This window comes from Oryx dammah, unplaced genomic scaffold (assembly GCF_014754425.2).
Source record: "Oryx dammah isolate SB20612 unplaced genomic scaffold, SCBI_Odam_1.1 HiC_scaffold_2, whole genome shotgun sequence".
Lineage (NCBI taxonomy): Eukaryota > Metazoa > Chordata > Mammalia > Artiodactyla > Bovidae > Oryx > Oryx dammah.
The window spans coordinates 88,775,005-88,797,480 of record NW_024070186.1 but is presented as its reverse complement, the minus strand read 5'-3'; the positions used below and the strand labels follow the sequence as shown (position 1 = coordinate 88,797,480).

Here is a 22,476-nt window from a genome sequence, read left to right as displayed (position 1 = left end):
CACGCATACCATCTTTGAACCTCCCTTCCCTGGAGCTGGTGATGTGTTGGGTCAGCCTTTCTCCCTATCACAGTGGTAGGATCTAAGATCTGGGATGAACAAGAATATGGTGAGAGGTAAGCTGAGCAGGCCTCACAATTGCCTTTTAGTCTGAACCACTACTTCTTACTAGCTTAGAAATCATGAGTGTTCTGTGAGGAGCTTCCCAGGACGCTCTCCTGGGGCTCGACTCAGTTAACCACTACACATTTTGTTGGCTGGTTCTCCCTCCTTTCTTTGGCCTACACCTTTATTAAAGATGCAAGGAGCAGGGAGGAAAAATGAGAGTTCTGGGCCAGAACTCAGTATTGCTGGGCCCCCACTGGTACGACTCCAAAGCCATACCATTGTTTCTAACATTCAGCCAGTAGTACCCCAATTTCAACCCTAAGACAAAGGCCACAGAGTCTACACTGGATTTCACAACAAGGAGGTCACTAGTGACCTGGAAGAGAGCCGTGCCAGTAGGAGGAGTGGTGGGAGAGATGGGAAGAGTGGGAGGTGAGAGTAGAGGAGCACTGGCAGGGCCTCTCCCAGAGAACAGGAGGAGGGAGGGAGGAGGGCTGGGGTCAGAGCCAAGACGGGGAGATGCTCTATGGGAGGAGATGGCGGAGAGAAAGCACAGAGAGGATGGGATGGCTGCAGTGAGGTCCCGAAGCGTGGGGATTGGAAACATCTATAGAGTACAAGGAAGGGATTAACTTTGGACAGAAGGTTGCCCCATCCATTCTAACAGGAGGTAAAGCAAAGGGTATGCTCTGTTTAGGTAAGTCTCTAGGTGTGGGAATAGAAAGCTGAAGCAATTGCTGCCTGATGGCAGATTTCTGTTAAACTAGGGGTGCAGTCTGGGACTGGGAGTGAGTCAGAGGTCTAAGGAGGATGGAGTTTAAGAGAATCCTGGGCAGTGTCAGGCAGGCAGCCCCCAGGGTGAGGCACAGGCAAGGGGAGAAGGCACATGATCTGAGCTTGGGGTTTTGCCAAGAGGGTGGGATGGGAGGGCAGGGGGCACGGGGGTTCCTGATTACAGTGGTCAAATGGTGGAGTCTGGCAGAAGGTTGGGAAGGTTGAGGGGTCGTGGGCATGAGAGACTGGGGAATAGGGAGATGGGGAACAAGAAAGGGTTAGGAGCCCCAGCAAAGCCATGATGGGTGTGGGCAGCAGAGGGCGGGGCACAGCTCTGGAGCTGCCCTTGTGGGTGGGGCAGAGAGCTGGTCCCAGCTGTCTCACTGTGTGGCCCTGGAAGTCACATGCTCTCTCAGGTCCCAAGTTTCTTCTGCTCAGAGACTGATGGCTCCCCTGGCTTTAAGGATCTATGAACATGGTGAGCTGACATGGGGAGGATGCCAACTGACAAGGGCCCAGAGCAAAAGGAACTCTGGGGCCTTGTCACATAACAGGGCACGGCAGGACAAAGTAGCCAGCACCTGGGGGTATTCAGGATTGACAGTGAAGTCAAGAAGAGACCAGGAGCTTCAAGGACACGAGCCTGAATAAAGGGCTCTGACAGCAGGAGCTTAAGAAATTTGGGGTGTGGGCACAGGGGCAGTGGGAGTTGGACTGACCCAATTTGGGGCTGCAGTTCCATCTGGGTCTTCTCAGACAAGCTTTCATCCACTGGTAAGCTCCCTTCAGATGCAGCAGAAACAAGTGAATGGTAGACCCCATCCAGGACTGCTGACTTCTGGGTTCTCAATCTAATGTGTAATTCATTTACCTATTTGGGACGGTTGTTTTTTAAAAAACAAACAAACAAAAAAAAACAAGGAAAATCTTCCCAGATCCCAGGCTAACCCCTCTTTTGTTTTTTTCCCTCAGGATGTATTAACGTTCTCTGATGGGGAAAGCTGCCAACAGATTAGCATTTTTCATGGTGTTCAAGGAGCTTTAGCCCTGAAGATGTTTCAAGGATAAGGTTGAAAGTGGCTTTGGCCCTGCATCAGCTCCCCCTTTCTTGGAGATTCACAAACTGTATTCACATGCGAAAAGATATACAAAGTCCAGCAGGAGAGAAAACTTTTCGTTTCAACTTTTTAAACCACAGAATCCCCCCACTCCCTAACATACTTGTACTCCCATTGCCCCCAGAACTAATATTCTGTGGATTCCACTTTTGACATACACTAGAAAAATATATAAACCACCTGCAGTAGACTATCTGCCCTGGCACAAACAGCTAGTGTGGCTGTGAGGGATTACATATGCCTTGGGTGATCTATTGGGTATGGCCAAAATTGGTGTCATTTAAACAGCTCTTGGGGAAGACTTTAAGCCTGTTAAAGAGTGAGAATAATCCCTGGCATGAATAGAAGTATTTTAAATCTGTGAGAAAACTCACAGTCCAAGAGTCAACTCACACCCACAGAGTGTACTGGACACGCTGCAGACAAGCATTCTCGGGGCCAGACACGGCCTTATAAGGTGGCCTGACATTTTCTCATGGCCCAGGCCACCCTCCAAAAATATCCAGGGACAGAAGAAGAGCGGGAACTGACCTCCCTGAATGTTTCAGAGATTAACAAGCAGGCTCTCCATTAAGCAGGAGCACTAACACCTGCTTTATGACCAGCTCCAGTCTCTCTCATTTCAAAACCAGGCAGCCTGCGCAGTCCCAGCCAGGGAGGTCTCCACAGCAGGAAGAGAACAGCTGGGGCCTCAGAGCTCAAATCCAAACTGGGGTTTTTTGCTCTAAAAAAGTGTTATTTCCTGTACCCCTCCAGAACACGAGGCTGCCTTTACTTTATATGGACAATAGAAGTCTATGACTGACCTTTATTAGTGTGCCTTTCTGCCCTTGGGTCAAAGCTATGTTCCAAACGCCTTGGATTCCCCAGACCCCTAATCGCTTGTGAGGTGCTGCCCCCCAGTGGGGCCACCCAGCTACGACAATACGGAGGTGGAAATGGCCTTAGGGCTTTAACTAAGTCCAGCATGAAAAAGCATCTGGATTGCATTCACGGTCATAGATAGATGTGGAAGCGCTGCCACGGTAATAAGTCCATGTTCTGGAATCAGTGAACAGAAAACACAATTTCCAAACATAAACAGATTTATGAAAGGGGTATTAGGCGCTTAAAGTACACTGCCTCTCACATATTTTATTTTTGCTTATCAAGTGACTCTTACAGTGAATTGCCTTTTTGTGGGAAAAAAAAAAAAAGATTATTTTTGGTAATGAGATCTTACCCTGTAACAGTAAGGGGTATTTCTCTAAATCTGAAAAAAAAAAAAAAAAAAAAACCCAACCCAGATTAGTTTCTCACATGTTTAAATCAAAGTGTAGGTCAAAAAACCCTACACAGCTCTCTTCTAACTCTGGTTCCCAGTTGCAGGCAGGGGAATGTTAATAGGTATAGCTATTTTTGGTAATAGATGTTTAGAACAGTTTCTTCACCACTAAGCTATAACAATGAACTAGTCTATTTGTAATGCTGGAATAAAAAAAAATATAAGGAATTGCAAAGCTAGTTTCTTCATTCTTGTTAAAGGGAACAGAACACCACAGCAGTATTTTCGGAATAGTGTGTGTGTAACAGTGGGCCTCAATTATACCAATGGTAATTCCTAAGGCTGGAGCTTATGTTAACATAGTACACTTAACTGCTATAAAATATGACAATAACAAATTACAAAGACCTGGCTGGTTTCCCATTGCCACTCTAAGATGGAAAAGTTGTACTTTCTGCATAGGCTCTACTATTAACTTTACCATCTGTTCCTCAGTTTCAGCTGAAATAATTTTCTTTTCATAAGTGTGCCTATCTCTGAAGTAGATTAGCTCTAAATGAGGAGAGAGGCTGTTCTAACCACTATGCTGGTAATTTCTGTGATCAGACAGCATTCAGAAAAAAATATGCTCCTCTTTGGAACATTTTCCACAGTCTTGGACAAGGGTCATACCTCTAGGACCTGGGAGACTCAGGTGGGCTCATGCCCCTGCTGGAGGCACCCTGAGACCACCTAGAGACATAACAAGAAAGGGACTGGCACATGGACACATTAGCACTTTTGAGGTGAGGAAATCTGGGGTCTAGAACTAGCGGGTTGGAAGCAGCCACGCTGAGTATCCTCTCAGTCTTTCTCCCCGCTTGTTACTGTGTGTAAAGCGGTTTCTAGGATTGCTCTGTGCTTGGAGGTGTTTTTAGGAGGAGGTACTGGACCGCTTGACCAAGTACTTGTTTCATAAGGTGAACATTGCTGGGCAATAGTATTTCCTCTCTCAACTTATATTAGAAAAATTAGATTAAAACTCACATACATACACACTGTAAGACAAGGGCCTTCCATCTTTTACTGATTTTTTATTTCTCCTGGTCACCTATATGATGAATCTGTCCTGTCCTTCTGCAGCCAGATTGGAGGCTAGCCAGGTAAGCTTGAAGACTGACTGCTTGGAAGAATAATTTTTTTGAAACCTCAATATAATTTGTCTGCTTTTCCTTTAAGTGTAGAACCATTATGAAGAGCAGAAATAGATTTAAGAACTTTAAGAAAGAGCTGGAATCTATAATGGAACTGAAACTTCCATAATCCTACAATACCATTTTCAGGCCAACTCAATGTGAAAAATCACCCGATCTACTGGTCAGATATCAAATCCAGGCAGAGCACACACCAGTTTATTTTGAAATGCAACACAGATCAGTATTTTATGAATACAACTTATTTCTACATTATCAGGTAAAAACAGCTTCCAAATGCATGCGTAGAAAGTTAAGCATAGTCTTTGAACTCCTTATTTCTAAATATACAAAAAATACATTTAAATTATATAATTTTAGTGAATCAAAGACTTATAAAATTACAGTTTTGGTTTTCACAACATAGAAAAAATATAAAAATGACTTTATATATGGTTGTATAATTTTTTACCCAAATTTCAAAGGAGCGGTATGTACCGATTTTGTCTTACAATGCTTTATCCAAAACTTGGAATTGAAACTAATTTGCAGGTTGTACCACATCAATGCCAACCTTTTATTATAAATGAATAACCAAAAACACAAGTGGAAGTGAGGACACAATCTCTTCACATGCCTCAAAGCTACACCTTCTAAGCCCTTCCTCTAGGAAGTTTGCTCCAGAGGAACATTTCCATCAGGTGGATGTGCTTTATTCCATGACTAACTCTCCACGGAGCCTTTGAAAACAGTCAGTACGTGTTAGATGAATGACCCCAACCTTAGCAAACAGAACACAGCAAGATGCAGATTAGCAGCTTGTGTCGATACAGCACTACTGCGTATCTCAAAGAATTCTCTGCCAGAAGGTGGTCCCCGAAGGGGGGATCTGAAACACCCAATCAGGTAGGGGTTGGGGGGGGGCAGATGATGCCTTTGACTCTGCCCGGTAATGAACGTGGTTGAGTCTGACAAAATACCCACCAAAACACCATCTTCCTCATCCACACCTTACAAGATGTGATATCTGGTAGGGTTAGACGTTCTCAGTTCATAAACGACCACCACCACTTCCAAAGAGAAATGAATTCACATTAGAGATAAAGAAACCAGTTACTGAGAGAGGTGACTGAAGGACACAGTGCATGCCTTACTTATCTGCAACGAGCATTTTAAATGTTGATGGACAAAAATACACACTGGGGTTGAGACCCTTTTTGAGAAGGGAGTTATTTGCTGTGTTCTTGTTATCAAAGTTCAATTGGATGCATGACCACTATTTGTGACAGATTGTTTTTCATAAATAATGACAAATTATAACAGAGAGGCCCGAATAAAACTCCCAATCCAGCAATCCTGGAAAATTTGCATTTTTTATCCCATCTTCTATAACTATTTCAAACACAAATGAAAAAAATCTTACTCAACTTAAGTAATAAGGCTAATATAACCCAAATTGATTCTATTTTATGGTAGAAAAACATTTTGGAAAAATAAGAGAAAAAAGCATGAAAAATAATCTTCCCACATATTTTGTTGATCAAATACAAGAATAGATTCTAATCTCACCACACCCAAGTCAAGAGTGCTGCCTTTAAGAAGCAGAATTTTAATGATCAATTCAAAAATAATGTATTATACATCTGCTTGCATTAAAGTTCAGGCTGCATATTTTCTTCTCATTTTCATCTTAATTTTCAAGCTTCTATTAAAATAAGCATTTAAAAGTTTTCCATTATGACACCCTTCTAATATTGGCAATTATACTTTAGTTGATAACCAGTCAGTAAGCTAGTAAGCTAGACTTTTAAAAGATCAACCAATTAAAAAAAAAAAAGGGAAAATGTTTCTGTAAAGAACACTGTATATTTAAAATCTAATGCATGTCTAAACTTGGGCTTTACATTTTCATCCAACTCTTTCTTGAAAAGCCTTAAATGCACAGTTTAGCAATTATAGTATGTAGACAAGACGTTAATTAGACAATGTCCATATGTCCAAAGTATTTCTTGGCTGCTCCAAAATGCGGGGATGATACTACTTTTAGTTCATGACTGCCCAACTGGAACATTTCACTGCCTCTGGACTTACAACTTGGTGGGAATTACATAGCACCATAATAAGGAAAAGTATACAAACAGAAGAGCTGAATAAAAATGTAAAAATAAAATAATAAGGGTACATAAACCTATTCCTGATTGTTCTTCCAAACTCCATTTCTAGAGTAACACCTTCCATGTGCTTTCAAGAACAGATTCTCTACTTCTGTGCACTAGACTGGCTTCAGGTCCCTAAGCGAAAATAGCTCCTGGCAAACTCCTTACTCAGGGTGTTCTGAGAATGGTACTGTGAAAGGTACCCGTCATTGACTAGCTACTGAGCTTTCTCTTCCTCAGAACCGTCCAGTTTTGTTAAAATAGGATTGAGGTGGAGCCCCAGTTAAGGTAGCTTCTCTACAATATACACATACTTATTAAATTCAAGCACATTTCATAGTGGCAAGCAGTAATGACTCAATTGAAAACAAACAAAAGGGTTCTAGTTGTTTTCTGATTATAGGCACTACCCCAAAGTTTCACAGACATATACATTGTATAACTCATTCACTAGACACTAGGGGAAGGTCCCAGCCATAACTTCAGAGCGTGCCAGAGAACAAACGGCTTCCAGCATGCAGTCAAGCACTTTGAGAGGGAATGCTAAGCACACTGCAGCCTGAAACGCAACTGCTCCAAGCTGGGCACTCAGTGGGCACAACTTCAGGACTCAGACTGTAACGCTCAAGGAGTTAGTGTTACAGATCTTTTACTTATCAGACATGTGAAGGAAACAGGAGGACATAAAATGCCAAATCCCTTTCCAGCGCCATCATAAATATTGGGAACTTCTGGTTGAAAGAGCATGCTGAAATGGACCGGCCAGGATGTTTTATGTAACAGCTTTCGTTTTTTTGTTTTGTTTTTTAGAAAATCCCAGGCCCACATGACACTGGATTTTGGTTTATTTATTTATTTATTTAGTATTTAAAAATAGTTCTTACTTATTTTCTATGAAACGTATTGGGAACTGAAAAAGTCTGCAGCATTTTTTGTCATTGGAAAGTTTGTTTCTGGGGATGTGCAGGAAGAAGGAACTATTCAAATTTCTTGTGTTCTTCAGTATGAGAAAGGATCTTTCTTCTCTGGTGTATCATGTGGAAGTATAACTGGGGAAAAACTGCAAAGAAGAGAAAGAATTGGTTAAGGAAATGATTTAAAACCACATGTTCTATGTAAAGCACATGGACTTAAGGTCCTCTCTGACTCCAACCACTTTCTCTCCCAGCAACCAAGGATGGTAACAAGACAGGCTTGGAGAAAGAAGAAAAACACAAAGAAACGTACTTTCCTGCTTTAGCCGAGGGGGAAGGGTAACGTGGATTGGCATGTCAGATACTACTGTCACTAGCATTACCAATCAAGATTCCCCAGAGCTGCCAAATAATACTCTTTACACAAGCTCATGCTATCTTCACATTTATTCTCTGATTTCCCAACAACTAGGGGATGAATTCTAGTGCGGGAGTTATTATTCCTGTTCACAGAGGAGGAATGGAAGCCTCAGAGAGGGTGGGCATTTGCCTGCGGTCTCACAGCAAATCACTGACAGTCAGGACCAGGCTGCATGCTCCTGACCCTCAGCCTTGCCCTCCCTGTCCCCCTGCTCTGTCCCCCAGGAGGAGGTACCAAAGGTACTTCCAGAGAAATGTTGTTCTTTGGGAAGACCGAGGAGTGGTGTTTGATCTGAACACCACTAAGCCACGTTTGGATATGAAAAGCAAACCCTTACGCACTGGAGATTCTGTTCTTGGTCATTTCATGAGTTACTTTAAAAAGGACTGGCTCTCGATTGAACAGGGTGGTACTGCCTCTCTAGGGAGTAGCTGGAAATAGGGGTGGGAGGACTGGAGTGGGGATATTATTGGCATTCAGTGCAAGGGGCCAGTATGCCAAAATCCACACTATGTGACAGTCCTCTATGACTAAGAACTGTCCCACCCCAAAGGCCTACAGTGTCCCTGCTGGGAGATGCCAGCTTAAGCTATCTGACCTTCACAAGGTTACTGTAAACTGGGGGTTCAAAAACCACATAAAATATTCCAGGAGATGGTCTTGGACGTGCAACATCCACCTTCCCTTCTCAACAGCTCCACTCTATATTTTAGACAGTAACCTGTGTTTTGGGGGAGGTGATTTCTTCTACTGCCAACTCTTCTCTGACAGTTTCTTTCTTTCCCAATGGGTTCCAAGTTGGCCAAATGTCAAACGGTCCTCCCAAAGTACCAAGACATCAGTGGGTGTGTGCACACAGATTTGATAAACTGCAGAGGAGGCCCCGGCGCTGAACAGCACTGCCATCCACTCCACTCACTATTTGCAGACAGGAAGTTATTCACAGAAAAGACCCAGCTTGTGCATAAAATTCAACAGTGAGAGAACTATTTTGGTATGAACGCCAGAAAATTTGACAAGCTCTATAATCTAAAAACTGGAAGTAAGGATATAATTAAACCATAAGGAATGCTAATTGTAATCATTTAAAAATGTGAGGCTAGTCACATGTCTATAGATATACTTTAGTAAAGGGAAACTTTGCAGCAAAGAACACTAAGGACTTTTCCACTGGCTGCATTTGTGATTATGTCACTCATATAAAGTGTGGCTGTGGACCCACGGGGTATGACGCAGGACAACGATCCAAAAGCCATTCAATAGGCCTTTAGTGGCAACAAGATGGCTAAATACACCTTCATCCTCATGCAAGGGCCTGCCAGCTACCGAGGCTCCTGGGTCAGAAATGGGGAGCAGATATGGCCCTTTCATCTTGTTACATTCTTCCAGAAGTTGCTCAGTGCCCAAGAGAAAGAAATGTGTTGGGGAGATGGGGAAAATGGAAGTACTTGGGCCAGAGATTCTCTGCTCCTCTGGCAGTGACTCCCTGGTGACCAGAACTTGGGGGACACAATCTCCATCTCAATTACTCACATGGTCACACCAGCTACAGTGACTGAAATAATTCCAGATGCATGGGTACCTGCTTTTAACTACACTGAAAACCTCAACCTGACAACAGGCTGCTCAGAATTCTAGCCTCTGCTCTTATAGTTCAGGGCATGTAGGATGGAGATGGCGGCTGTGCATGTGTCCGTCTTGGTGTGCCGGAGGGCGGGTGGGTGTCTGCGGGTGTCACTGGGCACACCTTCCTGTAAGGAGAAGGGCGCTCTTAAGACTTGAAGGCAGAGGGCAACTGGAAACACTCTGCTTGGGGCAAGTTCCTTCTGTTTCTCTAAAAATCAGAGGTATGGTTATGGTTACTGACAATGTGGACAGTGCCCTGCTTATTGGTGGCCCTGCCCTCTATCACTGTCTCTCATTTCTCTCTGCCTTTTTTAAACCCCCAGCCCCGCAGCTAACTTTCACCAATTTGCAAAAGGGGGAGGGCAGGTAATGTAAACAGATACTGTCCATACTGATACTGCAGCTGCAGCAGAGGAGAGGAGCACCCCAGAGGGAACCCAAAGCACCCCGCTATGAGAAAACTCCCGGGGCTGCAGCTCACAGGCCACGCCCAATATGGGCCGCATGTGCGGCAGTGCAACATCTGGTCAGGACCATAATGAAGAGGTGCTGCTTTCTGTAAGATACGTACATCATCCACTTCCCATGAGAGGAGACTGAAAGAAACCTAAGTTGTGGAAGGGAATCCAAATTTGGTAAAGAAGGCTGCATGGCAACAGCAACCTCTCCTGACCCTGCATTTTCTTCTTATAAACACAGAGTTTTGGAAAGTTGGAAACATGCAGTTGGCTGGAATGAACTGTACAAACTGGTCTCAGCATTAACAACATCAACTACTGAAAACACTCAGGGCCACTGGCTCAGGCCAGAAGCACAGTGAGCGCCAGCAGACATGAGTGATCCACAGCAGCAGACAGGGTCTGCACTGCCATCTTGAGCCTGGGTGGGGAATTAGGGATTTGAAGGGAAACTTTTAATCTCTGTCCTTGGAATGAATCCTTTTTTTGTCCTACAAGAGTTAAGCTAGCTTAGAAATGAAAGAGTATGGACTTTAACCAAGCCAAGTTGTCTCATTAAAAAGAGGCTGAGAATGATAGAATGGGGAAGGACTGAGGTACGGAAAGCAGATGCTGGCTGAGAGGAGAGAGTTTCCCTACTCTCTGTAAGACAGCTGACTCTTAGGTCTGTGCTCTCTTCTCTTCTAAGGCCACAGAGGAAAATCCCACAGAACTGGGTTTGTTCTCCTTCAGGAATCCTGTCATCCTGTGCTTGACCAGGTCCCTTCTCTACCGAGAGGTCAGCAGGCAGAGGCAAAAGGTTGGGTCTGGTTGGCCCCCAGAGCACAAAGAGATTAGCAGGTGCAAAGTGCCCGGAGAACTGCTCCTGGAATACAGCCCCACCTGCAACAGACTGGAAACCTGGCAGCACCTCTGAGGGAGGGGCCCCAGGTTTCCATTAACGGGGCAGCACTTTGTTACTGGTTTGACTTCATGACAGTCTCCTGGCCCCGTTCCCAGTTGTCCAACACACCATTTATCTCCATTTAAAGACTTATGCTGAATTTAAATAAATCTATGGTGCTCATCAGGATAATACTGGTTAGCCTGGGTGTGGCAAAACTGCAGTTAGGAAGTGTTGCTCCAGAGACTGGAAGTGAAACTCTAGGGGAACAAAATCGGAAAGGTGAAAAGCTCTAAGTTAATTCTTACTACTTAAATTTTTACGCTTTTCCATATTTATCTTTTGTTTGAACATCAACTACCTTTTACATTTGGAGAGAGATGGCCGCTAGCCACCCTGCTTCCAGCAACAGAGAGGAGGACTTGATTGCTCCTAAAGGGTGTAAAAGGAATCACAAAGCAGAAGTGCATCCAAGAACTTCTCCAAGATAAATGTTCACAAGGAACTGGGATGTCGTTTTTTTCCCTCAAAATGTATGAAATGCAATTTTCCACAAGGGTACATAAGCTTGTCACCTGTGATTGTTAGGATGAGTCATTCAGTTAATGCTGTGGGCTGAAGAAAAATCCAACCTTCCAGTCTGCATTTAACCTGAGGTTTAGGGGAGAATATAGCATCTTACAGCCTAAAATAAGATTCAGAGTCATAATGCCAACGGAAGTAGCTAAGGGAGAAGAAGCATTCGGGTTACATGGCCTTGGGTATAACATGACTTTTGGATATGTGGAAATCAATTATAGGATAGAAACTGAACATCAGAATTTGAGAAAAGGAGTAAACAACTCTTCATCCTCAGCAAACAAGACTCACTTCAGAGAAGCCTCAAACATGGCCTTTTCTCTCTGTTAATGAGCTGGTAGGCAGATTTGAGTATCTATATATTTAAACCTTCAGCTGCTGCTGCTGCTGCCAAGTCGCTTCAGTCGTGTCCGACTCTGTGCGACCCCATAGACGGCAGCCCACCAGGCTCCCCCGTCCCTGGGATTCTCCAGGCAAGAACACTGGAGTGGGTTGCCATTTCCTTCTCCAATGCGTGCAAGTGAAGTTGCTCAGTTGTGTCCGATTCTTAGGGACCCCATGGACTGCAGCCTACCAGGCTCCTCCCTCCATGGGATTTGCTAGGGAAGAGTGCTTTATAATCGGAAACCATCCTGAAGAGAATGCTATGTTCTGTTCAGATGGCTTTAAGTGTTTATTTCCAAAAAAGAAAATAAGAAATAAAGAAAAAATTAATCAATTAATCTATTTTTATTTTACTTGTTTCTACTCAACTACCAATTCCTTAAAAGTGAAGTAATGTCTATTTTGATGTAGCAAAAGTGTAAAACTCTCTCTACAGTGTTTTTCAAATACCATAACAAGCAGCTTTTAAGAGACTGAAAAAGTCAAGGTAAGGTCTCTAATGGCTTTTTTTTTTTTTTTTTTTTGCTTTCCACTCAGTACTTTCCTCCAATAGGCAGTTAACCTATCCTGGCATTCACTGTTTCAAACACACACACTAAGGACTGCATTTTAGCAGCTGAGAGGAATTCATCTTTATTCAGTTACTACCAGAGAAAATTCTTTCTGACAGTCAGCATCAATGAAAACCAAAGCATCCCTGATAAATAAGATTTATGGTGTAAAAACAAGCAAAGGCATTTAACTCTAGCTATTGTTGAGCCAATTTTAAAAACATAAATAAATATATGCATAAATATCTACTTACTTGGAATGTAAGAGATCATTATCAGAATTAGGAATGCATAATAATCAAAGGAGAAATTGTATTTGTTAGGTAAACTGATGGAGTACAGGCCAGCCTGTCTGACAAAGGGCAAAGCGGCATATATTGTGAGCAGTTCTCCCGACACTCCCATTGGGTACAGCACAATGAAGAGTGTGTACCTAAAACAAAGCAAAATATTCATTACTGAGGTCTGAAGCCAGCTTCAGTAGAAAGATGCACCCTCCCACTCCCACAACCAGTACTGATTATAAGTAATCAGTACTGGTCTTGTAGAAAGCTATTGTTTATACACTTTCCTGTTTACTCACTGCTTAAATTCAGGTTTTACAACCCAGTTTTTGAAAAGGGCCAAAGCAGGTATGTTTCTGAATGTTCTAAAATAAAATGTATTTGGTCAGCCTCAAGATCTGACCTGACTAAATAAACAACTCTTCAAAACAACCCCCTAAAATAACTGCTGCTGCTGCTGCTAAGTCACTTCAGTCGTGTCCGACTCTATGTGACCCCATAGATGGCAGCCCACCAGGCTCCCCCGTCCCTGGGATTCTCCAGGCAAGAACACTGGAGTGGGTTGCCATGTCCTTCTCCAATGCATGAAAGTGAAAAGTGAAAGGGAAGTCGCTCAGTTGTGTCCGACTCTTCGCGACCCCATGGACCGCAGCCTACCAGGCTCCTCTGTCCATGGGATTTTCCAGGCAAGAGTATTGAGATGATGTCAAATACTGGTAAAGTAGGGGCACGGAGTCATGGTTCATACTGAAGGGTCCTGCCTCATTGGTGGGTGTGGGTTTCCGGGGGAAGGTGTTGAAACATGGTATCCAAGAATCCCTACAATGCACACCGATTCTGGTCTGTGGACTGAAAAAAGCAGCATATCCAAAGTGTATATACTACAAAGCTTTCAAAAGCCTGTACATGCTACTGTGAAAAATAAAATACATGCTAATTTAAAAAATATTAACAATTTTATGATAGCCTTGGTCATTCTGTAATTTTCCAGTCCCTCCCCACCCCCCCAAAAAAAACCCCAATTACTATCACACGGGTGACTCTACACAATTTTCTTCACTTTAAAAAGGAGTTTCTCACGTTTTAAAAAGAATTTTGGAGAGGCTCACCCTAGGGAACTAACTGGAAGCCATTCTGAGGTATAAGTATTGCTAAAGAAATCATCAGCTCATATTTAAAAAGCCTTTGGCTGTGTATGGCTGACAGTAAATACTGGGCTATAAACCTCCACACACAGGAAATATGCTGATGAAAGAAAGATATGTTCTCCCTTGTCACCTTCAGCCATGCTTAGGAGGAAGGTGGAAAAGCAGGACTCTTCCAGGGGCCACAGAAGAAAGAGACAAAGGAGTCTTTCTCTAAGACTAAAACCAGGGTGTGGTCAATAAACTTATATAGCTAGGATAGACAGCTATAACTAGGGTAGACAGCTTTCTGTTTTTCTATCAGCTTTGCTGCCCAACTTGGTTAGAAACCGCTACACTTTTCCCATTCTCCTCTTTTCCTAATACAAATGTTTACTGGGGAAAAAAAAAAAGGGAAGAAAAAAGTTCACATGCTTTGCAAACATTTGGTTTATGTCTCTGTTTAATCATTAAACTCATAAATTGTCTAGGAACCACCGTTTTTCTTTTATGAAATGAGGCACTTTGGCCCCAAGGACAATTTTGATCCTTTGGCTTTGTCACTCATTCCTGTAGTCTTTTCTAACTCAGAAAGTTGCTCACAACTGTGTCACAGGTTAGTTCAGATAATCAGATGAATGATCATAAATTCACCAAATTCATAACAAATACTACTGTTAAAAATAATCAAAGCAAACTAAACTGATAATATGCTAAACGTGCCCTGTAACATTTGTTATTAATTAAAGAGTAATTTAAGAATTATTGTGTTGGAAAAATTGAGACAGGAATTGGACTTGGTCCCAAAAAACCATCATAATGGCAGAAGCTCATCAGTAAAGTTTTCTATGGACAAAAAAGGGATGCTACATCAAATCTCTATTGAATAATTTAACTGAGAGAATTGATCCCAAATAAATCACTTAAATAGAGATAAAAAATTTAAAAGTGTTTTTATAAATCACAATTACATAGTCGCTTGCCCGGATGAAATCCACAGAGCAGCATTTCATCCAATCCCTACCTCACACAAGTTTTAGAAATAAAAAATAGTATTTAGGCGATAAAGAAAAAGTACAGTGATAGTTCACAAGTTAGTCTTCATTCCCGTACTTCTTTACCTGGCCCATTTGATGAGGTAAGGCAGATGGTTTAACAGACTGAATGTATAAAAGGAGTAACGGATAATTTCTGTGATTGTCCAGGCAATAACAAACAGGAGGACACTGTCTTCACTCTGGACCTGTAGGAAAAGGAAGACAAAGGAAAAAGCAAACACATAAAACATTTTAACAAAGAAGCACTCACAATGTGGAGAGCTGACCTTTCCCCCTTGTTGAGCTGGTGGCGTTGAAGTCAACACAGCTCCTGGTCTGTAACCTCAGGGCTCAAAGCACAGCACAGAAAGAGCTTGCCACATAAAGAATACAGACATGTCTATGACAACAACTGCAGAGCCAAGGGACGAGGAGCAAGCGAGAAGAAACTCGGCTTACTGATCAGTAAGAGATACACAGATGGGGAACTACATGAGCTGGAGCCCACAGGGAGAAACAAATATGATGAGTGAGTTTCTGCGTGTTTGCTTGCTGACATGATGTGGAGAATGTGAACCGGTATTGTGGGAGCCAAGAATGCTTAGGCAAGACAGTAAAAGGGTGAACTGGTGAAAAGCTTGGGTTCCATTAATAAGAATTTTAATTTGATTTCTATGACAACTTGGAATCCAGCGAAATTTCAGAGAAGGGCAACATAATGATAAAAACACAACTGAGGATGAAGCTAATTCCCTGGGCAGGATGAATTCATGTGGGGGAAGCTGAAGATCGTCTATGAGGCAAGCCCATTTATTCTCTCCCACTGGTGACTTCTGATCCCAGATGAGCCTGGTTTAACTCAAAGATTACAGAGGCTTCCATGCTGATCACAGGAGGTGGCTAAAGCCAGAAGAGCTTTGGAATTCTCAGCCTCCTATGAAGTTGTTTTCATGCTGAAAAACCAATATGCTTCTAATAAAGCTCCTTAGTCAGCCAGTTCAGTTGCTTAGTTGTGTCCAACTCTTTGCGACCCCATGGACTGCAGCACACTGGGCTTCCCTGTCCATCACCAACTCCTGGAGCTTACTCAGACTCATGGCCATCGAGTCGGCGATGCCATCCAACCATCTCATCCTCTGTTGTCCCCTTCTCCTCAAGCCTTCAATCTTTCCTAGTATCAGGGTCTTTTTCAATGAGTCAGTTCTTCAGATCAGGTGGCCAAAGTACTGGAGTTTCAGCTTCAGCATCAGTCCCTCCAATGAATATTCAGGACTGATTTCCTTTAGGATGGACGGGTTGGATCTCCTTGCAGTCCAAGGACTCTCAAGAGTTTTCTCCAGCACCAATTCAAAAGCATCAATTCTTTGGCGCTCAGCTTTCTTTATAGTCCAACTCTCCCATCCATACATGACTACTGGAAAAACCATAGCTTTGACTAGATGGACCTTTTTCAGCAAAGTCATGTCTCTGTCTAGGTTGGTCATAGCTTTTCTTCCAAGGAGCAAGTGTCTTTTAATTTCATGGCTGCAGTCACCATCTGCATTGATTTTGGAGCCCTCAAAAATGAAGTGTGTCACTGACTTCTTAGGTATTTTCATTTTAGGGAATTTTCTCACAATATGCCTCAGACTGCAAATCTTGCATGAAAATTTATTACTGTGGTATTAACTTTCAGCATACCCAGCCTTCCCACTCCAGCTAAGTTTATGATGATCCTTCACGCTTGAAAACCAATAGTAAGAATAAGAAACAACCTTGCACCTCAATTCACTTATATTTTCTTACATCCGAAAAGGCAGTTAGAGAGAGTTGTATGTGAATAAGAAGTTCCACTGAGCAAACCACACAAATATCATTTACAAGATCTTCTCTGTCTTACTCCTAAGATCTAATATAACAAAAGTATGGCAATCTAACCTTAACTTTTGCTTCTCTGCATTTGGAATGTTATTGAGCACTTATATTCTTCCTCAGAAAGTGAACATGGAGCGATCTGCCTACACAATGAAATAAGCAGTCATTTACATACCTATTAACTAAATTGCTCTGACAAAGAACTTCATAAATCCACAGTTACTATTCTCTAAAAATAGTAAGAATTTTACACTGTCAAGAGCGAGAATACTTTTTGTTTTCCTGGTGCTCTTATATTAGCCAAAGTAAAGTAAAAGCTAAACCCCTTTAAAGCTTTCATGTTTCATTTTTCAGTCTGTCCACAAATCCTTGCTTAAAACCCATCTATACCAAAATACAATTTCAAAGCACTTTGCTTTTTTTTGATATGCTTTGTAATCCTCATCTTAAGGAGATATACTTTTACAGCTATGGGCTGAAAGCCTTCCTCAAAGATCTTTGGGTTAGAAGAGAAGTTCTTCTCAAATGTTTTGCATTGTAATAGTCTTGAAAGCAGGAAGCGTGTTTTATTCATTTTTTGATTCCCAAAAGCACTTTGTGCTTTTCGCAAGTAGGAGCTCAACAGATATTTGTGGAGCAAAACAATGCAATCCTAACCAGCTGCCTGCGCTTTGATACATGATACTAGTTTCTGTGTAGTCTTGGAGGCTTTCAAATAGGGAAAAGCAGACAAGCAAGCCCCCCAGCCTTCTGCTCTGATCCAGTCTAGAAGGTATTTGATTCACACACACCTTCAGTTAGACCAAAAGGACTGCGAGAAACTCAGACTCAGGAGGAAAGTGGAAATAGTCTTTCCCAGAATCCAGCTGTGAAGACCACGTCATAATTTTTAAAAGCCTAAGGATAGGGAAAATGACCATTTTGTACAAATGATATCTTCAGATCTACAGGAAGTACATGTTATTAAGAAGGGGCTCGTGTAAAATCAGAGATCAAACTTATCTAATTTGCAGATAACTATCCAGTAACACAAAATAGGGGTAGAATGGAATGAGTTAAAATGAGTTAATGAGTTTAAAAGACCAATGGGAAAAAAAAAAAAAGACCAATGAGCAGTTTGGGCTAGGTTGACCAAAAATGTTTTGAAGCCATGTTTCAAAGCTGCATGCCCTCACTCATGGCACAAACGAGGGTATGGGCATGGGGCAGCCAGGTCAGCCAGGAAATCTTCCTTTGCTTGGGGCAGTGAGCTGTGTGTTGGACCCTCCACACTGCAGACGGCAGGTTTCAGCCCCCTGCTCTACATTGAGAGAGGAGGCATGGGGAGTGGGTGGCTTGTGTAATTTAGCCAAGGGAGTTTACACAGAAATTCAGCTTGAGAAACAAATGGGCACAAGAGAAAAACCTTTATACACAAACAGCATCATATGTTGGACTTTAAAAGGCTTGGGGAGTATCAGTACATGAAAAGCTGTCATTTTTATTACATTCAAAGAAAAACAGATGGTGCCACACAAGAATATCTCTATGAGGAAACCCTATTCTTCTTAGCCTTTTGGAACCTACTGCTCACCACTCTGGTTATTTCAAAGAAATCCCCTGACCAAGCTTTCTGGTAAGGCTTCTCTCTTCTTGATACCCCTTTCATTTGTGGAGAAGAGATTCTGGTAAACTCTAGGAGATGAAGACTAGAGTCCGCTCTTGGCAGAACGGTGAAGAGTATGCTTATCTTTCTCCTCTGGCTGCCACAAAAACACACCATAGTCTGGGTAGCTCAAACAGTAGAATGTCTTTTCTCAGTTTTAGAATTCCAAGAGCAGGGTGCCACCATGCTTGCTTCCTTGTGAGGACCCTTTTCCTTGTTCATTCCAGGTGCCTCAATTAGATGGAATGACATTATGTTTCCTTCTGCATCTGGCTTGTTTCATTGAGTGTAATGTTTTCAAGGTTCATCCCTGTTGAAGCCATGTATCAGAATTTCCCTCCTTTTAAAGGTTGGATATTATATTGTATGTAAATACCACATTTTGTTTAATGATTCAATTACTGATGGACATTTGCATGGCTTCCACCTTCTGGCTGCTGCTATGAACATGAGTGTACAAATATCTATTTGAGCACCTGTTTTTTCAATTCTGTTGGGTATGCCTAGAAGTGGAATTGTTAGATCATATAATACTATGTTTAGCTTTTTGAAGAACTGCCAAACTGTTTTCCACATTGGCTACGTCACTTTACATTCCTACCAACAGTGCACAAAGGTTCCAATTTCTTCACGTGTTTACCACCATTTTGCTATTTTCCTTCTTCTTTCCTGACAGTAACCACCCTAATGAGTACAAAGTGGCATCTGCAGTTTTGATATGCATTTTTTCATGTGCTTATCAGTCATCTGCGTATCTTCTTTTGAGAAATGTCTTTTGCTCATTTTTAACTTTGGGGGAAATGATCTTTTTAATAATTATGATGACAATAGCAGTAAAAAATAATTATACATAATAGTATAACTGAATAATAGTATAACTGAATTCATACTATATGCCAAGCACTTTTGAACATACATTACCTCTTCGAATCCCCATTTTACAGATGGGAAAAGTGAGGTTTACAGATGTTGAACCCAGCCTGTGCCCCCAAACTCTGAACAGTTCTGACTTGTCTTCCTGGGGTTCAGACACACACACACACACACCACTGCTGCTGTGGGGAGAATATCCCTCTTGCAGTTGAGGATGAGGAGGTGAGGGAGAGACACAGAGGTGGCAGGCTGAAGACATGGCTAGTGTGGCTGGAAAATCAGCTACATGTTGTAAATAAGTAAACCAAGTAAATAAAACAATATAGTTCAAAAAATGGGACTTCTTGCCATTGGAACAGGTATTTACAAACATGGAAGGGAGAACTCTAGAAAGAATACCATGGTGTTGGATTGTAATTGGAGGAACTGGTACGAGCCCATGATTTTATAACACAGATTTATACAATTTCATATATATATAAACTATACACTGAATATATATTTACACATATTGATACACACAATGATATACTTTTAGATGTACATGTGTATGAGTATACATATATGTATATTTTTTTGCTGTTCAGTTGCTATGTTGTGCCCAACTCTGACCCCGTGGACTGTAACACACCAGGCTCCTCTGTCCTCCACTATCTTCTGGAATTTGCTCAAATTCATGCCCATTGAGTTGGTGATTATATCTAACCATTTCATCCTCTGTCTTCTTCTCCTTTTGCCTTTCATCTTTCCTAGCATCAGGGTCTTTTCCAATGAGGTGGCCTCTTCACATCACGTGGCCAAAGTATCGGAGCTTCAGCATCAGTCCTTCCAGTGAATTTTCAGGGTTGATTTCCTTTAAGATTGACTGGCTTGATCTCCTTGCAGTCTAAGGGACTCTCAAGAGTCTTCTCCAGCACCACAATGTGAAAGCCATTAATTCTTCAGTGCTCAGCCTTCTTTATGGTCCAGCTCTCACATCTGTACATGACTACTGGAAAAACCAAAGCTTTGACTATACAGACCTTTGTCAGCAAAGTGAGATCTCTGCTTTTTAACACTATTCTAGGTTTGTCATAGCTTTTCTTCCAAGGAGTAAGCGTCTTTTAATTTCATGTCTGCAGTCACTGTCCTCTGACTTTGGAGCCCAAGAAAATAATATGTGTCACTGCTTCCATTTTCTCCTATTTGCCATGCAGTGATGGGACCTTAGTTTTTTTTTTTTTTGTTTTTTTTCGGGACCTTAGTTTTTTTAATGCTGAGTTTTAAGCCAGGTTTTTCACTCTCCTGTTTCACCCTCATCAAGAGGCTCTTTAGTTTCTCTTTACTTTCTGCCATTAAAGTGGTATCATCTGCATATCTAAGGTTGTTGATATTTCTCCTGGCAATCTTGATTTCAGCTTGTGATTCATTCAGCTTGGTGTTTCACATGATGTACTCTGCATACAAGTTGAACAAACAGGGTGACAGTATACAGCCTTGACATATTCCTTTCCCAATTTTGAACCAGTCAGTCATTCCATGTAAGTTTCTGTTGCTTCTTGACCCACATACAGGATTCTCAGGAGACAGGTAAGGTAGTCTGGTATTCCCATCTCTTTAAAAATTTTCCATAGTTTGCTGTGATCCACATAGTCAAAGGCTTTATACAGTCAATGAAGCAGATGTTTTTCTGGAATTCCCTTGCTTTCTCCATGATCCAGTTAATGTTGGCAACTTGATCTCTGGTTCTGCTGCCTTTTGGAGACCCAGCTTGTACATCTGGAAGTTCTCAATTCATGTACTGCTAAAGCCTAGCTTGAAGGATTTTGAGTATAACCTTGCTAGCATGTGACATGAGTGCAATTGTGTGGCAGTGTGAACATTCTTTGGCATTGCCCTTCTTTGGGATTGGAATGAAAACTGTTCCCAGTCCTGTGGCCACTGCTGAGTTTTCCAAGTTTGCTGACATATTGAGTATAGCACTTTAATAGCATCATCTTTTAGGATCTGAAATAGCTCAGCTGGAATTCCATCATGTCCACTAGCTTTGTTCATGGTAATGCTTCCTAAGGCCTACTTGACTTCATGCTCCAGGAAGTCCAGCTCTAGGTGAGTGACCATACCATCGTGGTTGTCTGGGTCATTAAGACCTTTTTTGTATAGTTATTCTGTGTATTCTTGCCACCTCTTCTGTTTCTATTAGGTCCATACCATTTCTGTCCTTTATTGTGCCAATTCTTACATGAAATGTTTCCTTGATCTCTCCAATTTTCTTGAAGAGATCTCTGATGTTTCCCATTCTATTGTTTTCCTCTATTTCTTGTACTCCAAGGCCAAACTTGCCATCCACAAAGGGAAAGAAAGGACACTGTTTAGACTGTTAGTGAAATCTGAGTGAAATCTGTGGGTGGGATGGTAGTATTTTATCAGTTTTGGTTTCCATATTGGAGGGTTGTATGCAGGTGATGTAGGAGAGTGTCTGAAACATGCACTTGAATATTTAGGGGGGCAGGACATCACGTACAGCTTGCTCTCAAGGTTCAGGAAAAAAAGGATAGGCAAATACAGAGGAGTAGGTGATGGAAAAAATGTAGTAAAATGTCAATAGCTGGAGAATCTGAATGAAGGAAACATGAGAGTCTTTTGTACTGTTCTAATTTAAACTTTCTGTAAAACTCAAATGATTTCCAAATAAATTATTTTAAAATATCACCTGAGTAGTAAGCAACCACTTTGGGGACGTAATTAGAAGCAAACAGTATCACTTGGTTTCTATAAATTGCCTTTGATATGAAGAATCTGAATCTGCTGGAAGAGGTGGGCTACATAACCATAAAAGAAGATGTAGGAACATTTATAACAAAAACTATCAATAAAAGCACACTTGAGATGGAACAATAGATTTAATGCTGAGGCTGAACTGGCATCTGGATTACCACTTATACTCTAAGTACCCCAAGGGCAGGTCCAAAAACTCCCTTTGAAAAAGGGGTTAGCTGACTTAAAAGGCAAAATGAGATTTTCAATAAATGCTTTAGATTAGGATAATAATGATGATTAAGATAATGATAACTCCCATTAGCAGGGTTAATTATCCCTTAAGTATGGTAAAAGTAATTATGTATAAATCTTCACCAGCTAACTGTGAAACTATTTTAATAAGTATAAAGAATTCATTCCTATGTGAACAGTCAATTATATCTGTTTTAAAAGTCAATTATATCTCTGCTTCAGGACACAGAGAAGAATTCAATACAGTTATACAAAAAATT

General features: G+C 41.7%; 1 protein-coding gene across 1 annotated transcript in view; it reads right to left on the bottom strand.

Moving 5' to 3' along the window:
- Positions 1-4,628: 4,628 nt before the first annotated feature.
- HACD2 (3-hydroxyacyl-CoA dehydratase 2) overlaps positions 4,629-22,476 on the bottom strand; it is an 82,158-nt gene continuing 64,310 nt past the window's right edge. Inside the window, exons 5-7 of the mRNA XM_040250405.1 lie at positions 14,938-15,059; positions 12,663-12,841; positions 4,629-7,652 (exon numbers count right to left, since the gene is read on the bottom strand). Of these exons, the coding sequence (XP_040106339.1) occupies positions 7,570-7,652; positions 12,663-12,841; positions 14,938-15,059 (384 nt within the window). The 3' untranslated portion in view covers positions 4,629-7,569. The remainder of the gene's footprint in view (positions 7,653-12,662; positions 12,842-14,937; positions 15,060-22,476) is intronic.